Source organism: Lepisosteus oculatus, chromosome 7, assembly GCF_040954835.1.
Source record: "Lepisosteus oculatus isolate fLepOcu1 chromosome 7, fLepOcu1.hap2, whole genome shotgun sequence".
NCBI lineage: Eukaryota > Metazoa > Chordata > Actinopteri > Semionotiformes > Lepisosteidae > Lepisosteus > Lepisosteus oculatus.
In genome coordinates this window covers 26,094,971-26,107,867 of record NC_090702.1, presented here as the reverse complement: position 1 = coordinate 26,107,867, position 12,897 = coordinate 26,094,971, and the positions used below count along the sequence as shown (strand labels likewise).

General features: G+C 37.3%; 1 protein-coding gene across 2 annotated transcripts in view; it reads left to right on the top strand.

The window, feature by feature from the left end:
• Positions 1–12,897, top strand: part of phf21b (PHD finger protein 21B) — a 108,173-nt gene that overhangs the window by 52,601 nt on the left and 42,675 nt on the right. For both annotated transcript variants that reach the window (XM_015352990.2, XM_006633660.3), the window contains one exon: positions 11,562–11,819. In XM_015352990.2, the coding sequence (XP_015208476.1) occupies positions 11,562–11,819 (258 nt within the window). The remainder of the gene's footprint in view (positions 1–11,561; positions 11,820–12,897) is intronic.

Below are 12,897 nucleotides of genomic sequence, written 5' to 3'. Positions count from 1 at the left end.
ATTGACTGGTTACTTTATATCAATTCACATGAAGTTTACAACAGTAGCTGTTGTGTGTTCATCTCTTCACTGAACTTTCTACTTACTTTTCTTAATCATACTGTAAGTGTGCATCCTGGATTCTTCAGGTGCTGTCTTAATGTGTTCGTAAAAAGAATTTTGTAGCTTGATTTGGTTATGCTCTGAAGCAATATACTTTATAAAGCCAGTCACTACGATTTTTTTTACATTTTCCTCAATTTTCTGCTCAGTAACATTCTGTAACTACTGACATTCACACTTCTGTGTTGCTAAAATCAGAGAGCAAACTTAAAGCTCTTGCAAATGTGTTTGCTTTCTCAGGGAAAAATGAGATTTCTTTCAGGAAATTCTGGCTTGTCTTATCCACAGATCTGTCAAGCATTAGTTAGGGAATGGATGTTGAAGTAATAGATTATGTCGGAGGTTTAGACTTGGTTGTAACAAGCTTCACTCTCCTCCCATAACAACTGCCACCGACAGTGATGACATAATCCCCCTAATATAAAAAGGGGTCTTTGCCCTTTTCTTACAAGAACTGTGGGAAGAAAGAGAGAAATAGAATTTCTGATGTCGCACTGTGACAGTACTTCTGAAATTGCCTTTTGTCCAACACAAAATGTATTTTATGTAGAGCCTGGGCTGTAGAACAAATTCCTTTTTTTTCAGTCTTTCAAATATCTATATCTACATGCAGATTAATATTTGTGAGTTTTTAATTTCAACAACAATAATAAAAATCATCATCCGCAGAAACATTTTATCCTCCATCAGGTCATGTTTTCCCAGGAAAAGCAATGATGTCCTGTCTTGTCTTTCTAAGACGAGTGAGATTTTTAGCACTACTATTTTAATGTTGATATTTACAGGTATTTTAGACCTCAGAATCGATACCGGAATCTTAAAAGGGGTTTCTACACCAATGAATGGCGCTGTTGCAAACCTTGTTCGTTTCAACCTTAGGATGAATAACAAAAAAGAAATTCAAATGTTTCTTGGTGATGTTTTATTTTGATTAAATATTAGAAGGCACAGAAGCCAAATATTGATGGTTTTACAGTTTGACAAGGCTTTTTATCAGAGCAAGCATTTCTGTTTTGCTCTTCAAAAGAGCGAAAAATATATGACTGTGTTAATAAAAGAGTGTATTTTAATGTGTAATGCTGTAATGTTAGGATTAAGAGCCCTTCAATGCTTGTTTGCATCTATTACAGCACAAGCTGTTGCTTTGTTCTCTTGTTTAATTTTGTACACCAGCTAGACCTTCACCTCCTGTTAAAGAGGTAAGTTAAACTTTAATCATGCTTTTAGCTGTGCTAGCTTCTTGTTTCTGTCAGATCCAAATTTTAATCCACAAATATTAAGAGTCTTGTTAAACGGATTCACTGTCCTCTGGAAAACACACAGTCCAAACATAAACATAAGAAACTATAAATTCATTGTATATGCTGCTGCCAAAGAAGACAAAGACTGAGATCTGAGGTTCTGTTAGAAGAAATAATAGACTTACTGCCAGTGACATATCCTGGATGTCAGATTAATATGAAAGAGTAGCTCTAAATCAAATGCTTTGTGCAACCAAAAAAAGTGTTTTGTATGTGTGCTTTGAAATTCTAATGAATTAGTTTACTTCAAAAATGTTTTTTTTTTGCATCCAGACAGATTTTCACTCATTTCATTTTTTCAGAGGTATTATATTAGATGTTTTTATTAGCAGTGGTATACAAAGGCAAAACAGGTGAAAAACAGACAAATCAAGTACATTTAGGAAATGGCTGGAAAAACAAATAAGCCTGACTTTCAGAAGCCGTTTGATCAATTCTGCCACAGTATCCTGCTAAATGTACAGTTGGGTTCATCTCTTGCCTGAGTAGACCATTACATACAGGTAACACCAATGTAGTGCCCATCAAACCACTGGGCTAACAAACAGACTCTGTGGATGAAAGTAGGCCGACACCCCTCCCCACAGGAACGAAATGCTGCAAGATGGGATGAAGATGACCAGTCAGTGTCATTAAGCATTGATTAGCATTGACTGAGCTTTCTAAGGAAGTGAGTGAACCCAAATCATATCAGGGAAATGCACCCCACAACTTTGAGAAGCTCAAGAACCCTTCACTTTTGGAACTAAGCACTGGGGGCTATAGAGGTCTTTGGATTGGTGCACTCATCTGCACTCATCTGTTTGTCGGGAAGATGGTAAAGAGTGATTCATCTGATCTTATCCCATTTCTCTACTGCTCCGTAGTCCAGGTTGCCTGTCCTCATCACACCACTGTACTCACAGACATACAGTGCCCGCTGTGATGAGCAACTAGGCTTATGGTAACCCACATCTTTCTGGTGTTCTCCAAATACCTTTTTTGATTAAACTGACTGCTTGTAATTTGCATTCAGTCACCTGTTTGAGCACTGATAACATGATCTTTGGGTATCTGTTTCTCTCAGTGTTGCCCTTTGCTGGTGATCTCTTTACCTCGGAGTTCCGTGCCGACTCATGAAACATCAGCGGGTTGAGCTGTCTTGGTCACTGAAGCTCCTCTTGTAGCCATCATTATAGGCAACCAGGCTTCTCCAGCATTTTTAAACAAGACCCCAAGCATGCTAGGATGTTGTTTTGCTTAATTAACACAAAATTAGCCACACCCACATGGAACCTTTACCCTTGGTATACTTTATGTCCTTCATTTACTGAAGGTTTTCCATGTGTTTTCTACTACCTGTTGTACACTGGTCTCCTTCCCAGAGAACCCACATCAAACCCAGAGTTTTAAAGGTGTCCTCATAGTAGCCAAGTAGTAGTAATTGATTCCATTTAATAATATGGAACTTGGAAACTAAAGGACCTTGTGTGTCTGTAGGATAGAGATTCCACACAGAGTTTAATTAAATCAATTTGTTAAAAAAGAAAACTTTTTTGTTTGTAAAGTTTTGCATCACACAGTTCTGAATTTTTAGTATGGGCAGTAAAAAGGTGTCTTTACAACATTTCAGAAGAACCTGAACTGGTATTTTTATAGGGGCAAGAGTTTAGCTAACTGATGTTCAATTGCAGGCATTGCTATTCTAAATATTGTGCTAGTTTGGAATTATGATGGATTAAAATCAAATTAAATTGCATCCTATGTTTTGCATTGTCTTTAAGAAAAGACCAGAGTCGTGACATCAAAAATAAGTTGGGTAAATGAAATATTATAACGGATCCCATGAATGTAGCAGCAGAAAATATTATAATGGACCCCAGGAAGACAACAGCAAAAACAATGTGCCGTATTCATGCATTACATAAGGCTAACTTACATTTTCTTACTGGTAGAGGTACAAATCAAACAGCTGAATGTCTGAGGTAAGAGTGGGCAGAAACAAAGTCTGTACAACTGAAGTACAGAATTCCAATTTTCAAAAGGTGTGATATCTTCTCTGGTTGCAGGGTGACTGCTTTAAAGAATCTCCATGAACACCTAGCAGTGATTTTTATGCTGCGTACAGTCAATTGGACAAGACCTCAGTTTAGTTAATGTTGTTACGTGTACAGGCTCTGGTTTAGCCAGTAAATACACAACATCTTCCAGTTTTATAGAAGTGAATGTTGAGTTCTGAATTCTCAGTAAACATGATATTATTGAAAAAGTTAACAGAGACATTCACGAAGCAATATTTTATTTTTTTAGTTGTTGATCACTATAGAGGATTTTATTGGACTCATTTCTAACCTAAATGGATGTTATGCACTTTCCCGTTTGCGTTGGTAATTTTCTGTGTAAACTGCTGTGAAAATGTATGAAAAATAAATGCAAATGCTACAGAGCCCGGAAGCAAAACTCTCTTAAAGCAGGGATTAGTCATGCTGATTGCTTGTTGCTGTAGTGATGTCATCAGCTTGTATTCACTGCCAACTTGAGTGCAAAAGAGGTGTGATGATAATTCTGTTTTTAGCTGTTATCTAATGTTAATGTTTTCCTACTTTGCTGTAGTTTTAAGGCCAAAAAATAAGTCCACTGCTGTGACACTTTTCTCTTAAACATGCAGACCAGCAGAGCAACCAAGAGGTATTTGTAATCGTCTGGAAATATATCTGATGAGAAATCTGGACACAAAATGCTGCTTCATTTATCTAAAACTTTTGTTTTATTATTATTATTTTTCTCTTCTGTACTTCTGACTTGTGGAGACAAAGTAGTTATCTTTGTCTCTTCTGGCATTCCAATAAGACAATTCACATATCAGAAGAATTAGGCCTTGCGTATGATTTGCATTTAAATTGATTTATGGTCTACAGACAGAATGCTGGGCAATGGCCACATAATAAAATTGTTTGTTTTTTTCTGTATGAGAAAATTGGGTGATGAAATTAAATTTATCTTTTTCTTTCATTGGTAAATCAGAGTTTTCATAAGACCATTTTTCCAAGACATAGTAATGAATGGCTAATATAATGTAACTATGCAGCTATAGATGGCAGAGGAAAAATATTAATTATGTTCCTCTATGTAAAAAGATCTATTAAGGGTTTGATTTTGGTGCACTGTGCTAAACTATTTATTCTGTACACAAGACTCCATGGTGATGTGCCACATTAATTCAGAAATGCTTATAGAGTGGTGATGAAGCCTGAAGTCTTACTGGAGCTGATTTTTTCAGATCCTAAAAATCATTCAGCAGCCTTATGCAGCTCCTGGAGGAAGACAGTCTAGGAAAAACTGAATCGTGAGGAAAGTGTTGCAGGTAGACCTTTTCCTGTAAAGAGGGGAGGTTAAAACCCCGTTCCAACGTTGGAGAAAGGTTAACATTTTATTTTAAACAGATGGAACTGAGATGTAAGGCTTTTCAACCCATCGAGCTCATGTGGGCCAGGACCTCAGCTTTGTCAATGTAGTCTGGTAGCTTGTTCCAGACTCTCGCATCCCTTTGTGTAAGTAAGTGTCTAGTGAATTCTCAGTTTGAAATGCACTTCAACATAGTTTGTATTTGTGTCCTGCGGTTCATGTTTGATTGATCCTCCTGAGTAAATCCTGTGGGTTGACTTTTTAAATGCTTGCATCATGTCCCCTCATAATTTTTGCTAAGACTAAAAAGGTTCAGTGCCTTTGGTCTGTCAGTATAGGACAGAAGATTCCCTATGCCTTTTGCTCATGTTTTTTTGTAAGCTGGTGACCAAAATTGTACACAGTATTCTGGTGGAGGTCTTACTAGTGCATTGCACAAATTTAACATAACATCCATTGATGTAGATTATGCACCTTCATCTATATCCCAATATACTGTTTTCTCTTTTAAGTTCTTCCCCACCTTGTGTAGAGCATGAAAATGAAATGAGTCTACATGTATATAGACACCCAAGCCCAAGCCACCCTCAGTGGTGCTCAGCCAATAATGCACCATCGCTTGGGGCATCCTGGTTAGACTGGCTAGTGACAGGGCCCAGGCTCGAACCTGCGATCACAGAGCTCATCCCTTGCTCTGACAAATGTCTTTACCCATTGGGCCACTCATGAGATTCTTCACACTGTTAGCTTTCCGGCACTGAAAACAATCTAGCCCCCATGAGTTCTCTGTTGAAACCCACAGCTTGTAACATCCCAGATACAAAACCCTCATTCTTTTTCTTGTTCACTTCCTTCTTGTTATTCACATCCAGTGGTAACATCCATTGCCTACTTAGACCATCACTCTGATAAAGACCCACTCCTGTAGCAGTAATGTGTTGTGTGCGCATTGCCAATATTGTCTCAAAAGACGACAAATAACGAGTAGTGAGGGTGTTTTGAAAAGGCGAAGAAATAGTTTGACTCCAAACGATGCTTCTCAGGCGTGTCACGCAGGTGGTCTCTCACATGTCAGGTCAGCCGTATCTTCTCAAGCAAATTCTCACTTTCTCTTCCTACATATTTGTCCTAAACCTGCTGTTCTCAGACATTAGAAAGCAGACGCAATTGTGTGGGTGACGAATATGCTGTTCAGCGGCGAACAACATGTTCTCACTACAGAGGCATGATGCTTTATGATACGATCTTCAAAATTATTGAAAAAATAATAGTGTGGATAAATTGAGTATTTTCTGGGATTTTAAATTGTTTAGTAGAAGTGAACAAGTGTTATCAACAGGGGTTTTCCAAGCCTGGATTGGAGGCTGAATGACCTACAATGACCTAACAGATACCACTGAAGAGCCAAGGATCATTGTAATTGTTGCTTTACCATTGTCTTTTTCAAAATTTAAGATATGCCAATTATGTTTTTGCTGTACCCACCCGATTTAGGACTAGCAAGTATGTGTTTTTCGTGTCTCAACTCACACTGTTTAGAATGAGGAAATGTAGGTGGACTATTAACCCAGAGCCACTTGTGTTTTAACACACACTGGAGGTTCAGGTTCCTCACCAACACCAATGCAAGCCTACAGGAATTGCTGTGTTGCTGAAAGGCAAGAATGGCCTGGCCAACTAATCAAAACTAATCCCTACCCTCTGCAGTGCTCAACCGATTATGCACCATCACGTGCTCAAACCTGGGACTATGAGAGCTTTACCTGCTGAGCAGTTTGGGAGGATTCCCAAGATTCTGCATTTTTAGGAGTCAATGTCAGTTCATTTCAGATTTAGTAAGAATTCTCTAGGTACTTAAGAAGCAATGAAAAAACTCAGTACAACCCTAGATTAGCAGGGCAGTTTTAGCAACTTCATTTTCACTGCATGATTAATAAAGGCTGAAGCATCACTGTTTTGATTTAAATTTTGAGATCTCCTAATTATACCTGTTTTAATTTGGATACCATTCTCTTTTATATCCACATACTATGCATATAAAGTAAGTACCCAGTAAATATTTATTTTCTGTTGAAACACTACAGTTGATAAATACAGAAAACAAAAAGAAATTTTCATAAAAACAGACTTTGGACAAATCATCTTTCAGTCAGTGTTGTGAGTGAAACAGTTGTGTCATGCTATCAGTGTTGAAGGGAACAACAGCTCCATTACAATAGTGTTCTGATTAAACATGGCCTAAAAGTGTGTTGCTGTTTGTGTGCTTAAATTGTCATCCTGTTTTTCACTCCATGTCTTCAGCATTTCTACAAAGTGATACAAAATAATAGGTTTGTCAGAAATAGCAATCTTCACAACCTTATTTTTTTCACGTATACCAGAGTTGTTGTCCCCAGCTGCAGTTACTTCAACTTATCACCATAACAACACCTGCATGCCATGTGTTCGCTGATTGGAGTAAGCTTACAATATTGAGGGCTTCAGCACCAAGATGAATGAATGGTCTCCATTTGTCTCCAAGGAACCATCATATGAAATTAAGATAATTAGAAAAAAGCTGGTCCAGAAAAATATTTTCCTTTTAAAATAGTTTTCATACAGATTGTATGTTTGAGTTTTTGCTGTTATGCATTATTATTCATAATACTTTGAAGTCTTGCTCACCCTGAAAATACGTTTTTTTTATTAAAATACAAATTAAATTATTTATAATAAGACATTTTATTATTAAATGTGCAGAACAACTGGTAGTTATGGTTCTATACACAAATTAGTTTTCTGTTTCATTCATAGTTTCATTCATAGTCAAAGCTGCACAAGAATTTTCAAATTACGATTCAAAGTTCTGCTGTTTCTTTAGCGGTGTTGCTGCTTAAAAGAAAGAAAAGCTGTTGATGAAAAAATCAGTGTCCGAGCCTTCAATTTTCAAACATTCCGTATTATTGAAGCAGTAATTAATTGCACAGTTTTAAAGGTTAATATCAAATGAATATATAGGTAACCTAGCTTTTCTTTTATTGTCGGTGAGTGTTGAAATTTGTTATTACAATACAGGTCTTTCAGAAACCAATCTTTTCTTCTTGTTAACAGTGCTGATAAAGAGCCTCTTGCTAGCAACCTGACAGTTGAACTCCTCTTTAATTCTGTTCTTACTGTTTGTGCTGACACCTTAACACCATTCTTCAGCGTAGCTCCTGATAAATATCTGCAATACATACGTTATGTGTTTGAATGTGTATTAAATTGAAAAAAAAATATTACAAAGAAGGAATTTCCTGAAATAACTTTTTTATTGTTGAGATTTGATTTAAAATAAAATGAGAAGGTAAGACTACTTAATTACTTTTTGTAAGCTGTGAAGATAGTAGACAGAGTGCCCTTTACGTGTAGCTAGTATTGCTACTGTATTTGTAAGTTTACACAAGCAAGAAGGTCCAAGGGTAATATATGACCTGGGTTTATTCAAGTTTAATCCTAGTGCAAGCTTTTATATGCTGTAACTGTCTCTTTTTGAACATTTTTTCTCTTAGTTTTATTGGCTGACCATCAACTCCTGTAGCATTGAGCTGAATCTGTGCCTCATTAATGTGATGCACTAAAATATGAAAATGTTATTTTCTCTTGAATAAAAAATGATTTAACAGTGGTTGAAAACCTGTACTCAAGTGAGCTGTCTAGGGGACAGCCACCTGAGTTCCTTTGGCACCCTGGCATAAATGAGTATTTTTATTCCCTCCCTGTAACACCCAAAACCCCTCCCATTTGTGCAATAGTAGGAGCCTTTTTGCCATTTTCAGTGGAAATGTTAACAGGTGACCTTTTATACAAAAGGAAGCAACCTGTTATTGAACAATAATCATGGTCCAGATGCTCTCTGGTAGTCCTAAACCTAGTGGCCTCCATTGATCCTCTGAAAATATGAGAGATTAAATCCTGTATGAATGAAAAAGGTCTGTTGTATTCATAACAGATTAATAGTGTTAATTAAACGTGCATGATTGTCAGACATTTCTTTTGTTTAGTTTTATTTTACGTAACAGAATCTGTCATTTTATGTGGCTATAGCCCTTTTATATTAATAGAGGTGAAGAAGTAAACACAGAACACTTCAACCAGTCAGCTGTGAAATTCCGCCTTAAGTTTGGTCGCCTTCTGATTTAAAAAAAAAAATCTTAAAACAGACTTCTGTAAGCGTTTCAATTTTGCATTTAGATTGGGTTGCTTAATGTATCAATCATCAGAATGAGCAAACAGATTAACTTTTATACTAATTCTGTGATCCATTTAATTTATTTAGAACACAGTTTCATTTTAAAATTGCGGAAAACAAAAATCGACAGATGATCAATTCCATACAAAATGACAAGAAAATTATGCCTCTCTCATCTTTTGACGTTTACAAAATGTGTTTGCTTAGCATTGAAGTATCCTAAATGTCATTGTCTGATTTCCATCCCTTATGTACATCAGTGCAATGGGATTTTCCAAATTCCTCAGAGCTTAAAACCAGCTCCTTTTGCTAGATCAGTTCACCTGCACAAAGAGACGGTATTTTCCTACGATTAAAAGACGGTCTTTGGTAATACTCTTTGAAAGGAATTAATTACTTTAATCATTTCTGAAAACAACCACAAGAAACTTCTAATGTAAGAATGTAACTTTGTGCTGAAAAAAATCTGTTTTGTATTTAATGAAGGTATATTCTATACACTTCAATGTTTCTAGTTTCTGTAAAAATCGGTTTATTTTCAAATCAACTTCCACATGAATTCACCCAGCCTTGATACTGTTTCACTTATGCATTTTCTGGGTTTCCTTTGCAAGTGGGTTTGGGAGAGGTGAGTGTGCCTGTAACCTTCTGTGTGTTAGATTTCTCAGCTTGTTTAACATTATTTTAGAGGGAATTAAGTTGCCTGCTCGGTAGCACACATCACAGATTTTATCACAAAGCAGGAATTTAGATGCCAGGAAGATGCTCCCAATTCTCTCCCCCCCCCCCCCCCCTCTTTCCCACCCCCCATACGCATCATCCATTCTCCTCCCTTTGCGAACTGTAATCCCTTAAATTTGCTCCACATTAGTGTGCAGACACCCTCCCCAAACACACACAAAAAAACAGCTCTCAGTTGAAGGCTCCTCCGCTGATTAAATATGCAGCGTCTCAGGCAGCAGCTTCTAAATTAATCTCAAACTAACCTCCCTACCCCCTCTGTTTTTGTTGCTCCTTTATGATTAATACGCATACTTACATTGCCTCTGTGTGCTGTGCTAGTGATAGCTAGTTTACAAAAATCTAAAAGGTTTTAACGATTGTCTATTATGGCCCTGTAAGGGTTCTCTTTGATTTTACTGTATTTCCCTTGCCTTTGAAATACAGTCATTAATTAGATTAAATATGTCATATACAGTATACTGTATATATGCTTATTCTTTTTTTCAATATGTCATTCTTCAACCATCTTTTCTCCTTTCATTTTTTCTCATAAAAAGCATACTTTTTCAGAAGGCAAACGGCTGTAGTTTTGTTCTGGTCTCTTGCTGTGGTTTGATGTTAATGTCTCCAGGTTTAAGCAACGGTCAGCGGTTGAATTTCGGAAGAGCTTTTTACCCTGTCGGGCCATGTCATTTGTTTCAGTCATGTCTTCTCAAGGAGCGAGCAAGACAAATAGAGAAACAGAAAGAAGAAAACCCTGTCATCAACACTCACTGCCTAGACGTGAAACACAGCTTTTGTGGGTACATAAAGGAGACACAGTAGTACACACAGAGCAAGGCTGGCAAAAAAAATAGTAGTCGTGGACTGACCCATAAATTATTTAGTGTTAATTTTATTTATTTTTAGCCAGGATGTTTGTGTTTTATGATACTAAATTGTGCGCCAACAAGCCGTACTTAACCACGGCATCAAAATACATTTTCTTCAAAGAGTGTGCATGTGTGTGACCAGCATCCTTATGAAAGGCTGCTTCTTGCCTGTGGGGTGCTGCAGCAGTCAAATTGAGCCAGTGCTGAGGCCTGTTCTGAAGCACAGCTATAATAAGCCTCACTCTGCAGCAGGCGAACTAAGCAGGTTAGAACACGAGCACATTTTGTGCTGATGAATAAACACAAATCAACAGGGAGAGAGAAAAAAAAGTTTGCAGGATTCATTTTTCCATTTGATGATGCTGGAGAAATGTAACATTCAGCGTGATGGAAGACGCTGATATGTGACAAACAGGATAAACAAGCTTTTTGTTTGAGAAGGTCTTTTCCAGCAGTGCTCTGTCTGCTTCTTTTGTGCTTGGCAAAACACTAGCAAAAACAGGCTGAACCTTTCCGATTTAGTAATTTATTTTCCTGCTGGATAAGAATCTGTTTTCAGCCCTAGATTACAGATTGCAGAACAGAGCACTCTCAGATAGTCACCGATGAGGAGAAAAATGAGTGGAGCGACTTGTGGATAAATGACAGGCCTGTTCCTAGCACGTATCACAGTGCCTGATGCACTCTTTGTGCCTCCCATTCCTACCGTCATAAAAGAGAACTAATTGCAATGCACATGAGTCCTTGAACCAGTTATGTTCCACAATGAGAAATGGTGTAAAATGCACGCGGAGCTCTGCTGGATATCTTTGAAGTGTGCTGAATGAGGAGGTTCGGCCCCTCCTTCACAGGAACGTAAAAGGTTTTACACGGTTTGCGTTTTCTGAGCGTACGTTTCACACTGGGGATGTTAAATAGGCCTTATTTTTTAACCTTACCAGGTTTTTTTTTTCTTGCTTTCTTTCACAGAAGCTTGCAGTAAGAAGTTGTCCTGTTGGGAACACCAAACCCATCTCTCTCATCAAGCCACCCAACCAGAGCATAGCAATTTCAGTGGTGCCGGCAAAGAATCCTGTTTCCATGGTTACCGCACACATTAACGGACAAAAGGCAGCAAGTACTGAGCCACTGCAGACAGCCCCAATCAACCTACAAACAGCAAACAAAGTGGTGGGAAACAGCCTAAACTCCGTGGGAAGGAGAGTCGCAGAGATACCAAACTCACAGGTAGAGAACAAGCACTACAGCTCTATCAACTTTTTACAGTTTAACAAAAGTTGTTACAGACCATGACAATTGTTGCAGAATATAAGCCAGTGAAAGCACGTTTTCTGACACTTGTTTTGGAAGTGCTTAACTGGAGAACATCAGGATAATTTGTGTTCTTCTTCTCTCACCTAAAAGGAGGTTTTCAGCACCAGCAAGTATTTTGTATTTCAAAAGATGTTTCAAAAGGTTCAGAATCTCTTTAATGGATTTCCTTAGCATATGTAAAATGTGGAACACATTCTTTTTCAAATTTTCAAAGTCTCAAATTGGCAGTAGTTTTAAATATTTTCTCAGTGAAGAAATTCAAAGAGGATGTGGGGCCTACCTTTAATTTCTTTGTGTAGATAATAACCTATTTATTTATTGAGGTCATTTTTCATTCTTATAGTTGACACTTGAATTACATGTTACATTAACTGATTCAGATCAGTTTCTGTCATTGTTTCATTACAGACCTTCCATATCATATGCTTGTTGAAATCCTACTCAATAAACTAAGGGGCAGAAGTGTTTGGAAAAGTGTAAAGTCCCACATTGGCAGTGATGCCAGCAAGTAGTTGGAGTGATTGCTTATAACCTCAAACTCACTTTTTTCAATCACAAAATGGATTGAAAAACACATAAAGAAGTGTCTCACAACTGGTGTTTGAAGACTCCACAGCCCATTGACCTTTAAGTTTATGCAGACACAATTGCAAGTCACTGAAAAAAAAACATCAGAAAAATAAAGCCCTGATGTTTCAGAAAATACTTTTCTTCACAAAATAAAAGTGGTAAAATCTCACAAAGTTACGGCTTATAATTATATATAGAATAATTACAGATTCTAGAAGCCACTTAACTAATGTTGTGCTTAATAGCCAGATTTAAACTCTTGTTTTCATAATTTGCAATATTTTTTTCAATTCTTCCTGTTGTCCAGATTGGTATATATTGTTTGTAGCAGTGTCTTTTCCCAAGGATGTATTTTTGTGTTTCTTGTAACATTGAGGTAGACAACAGTTATGGCTTATTTGCTTTACTGCGTGGCACACCT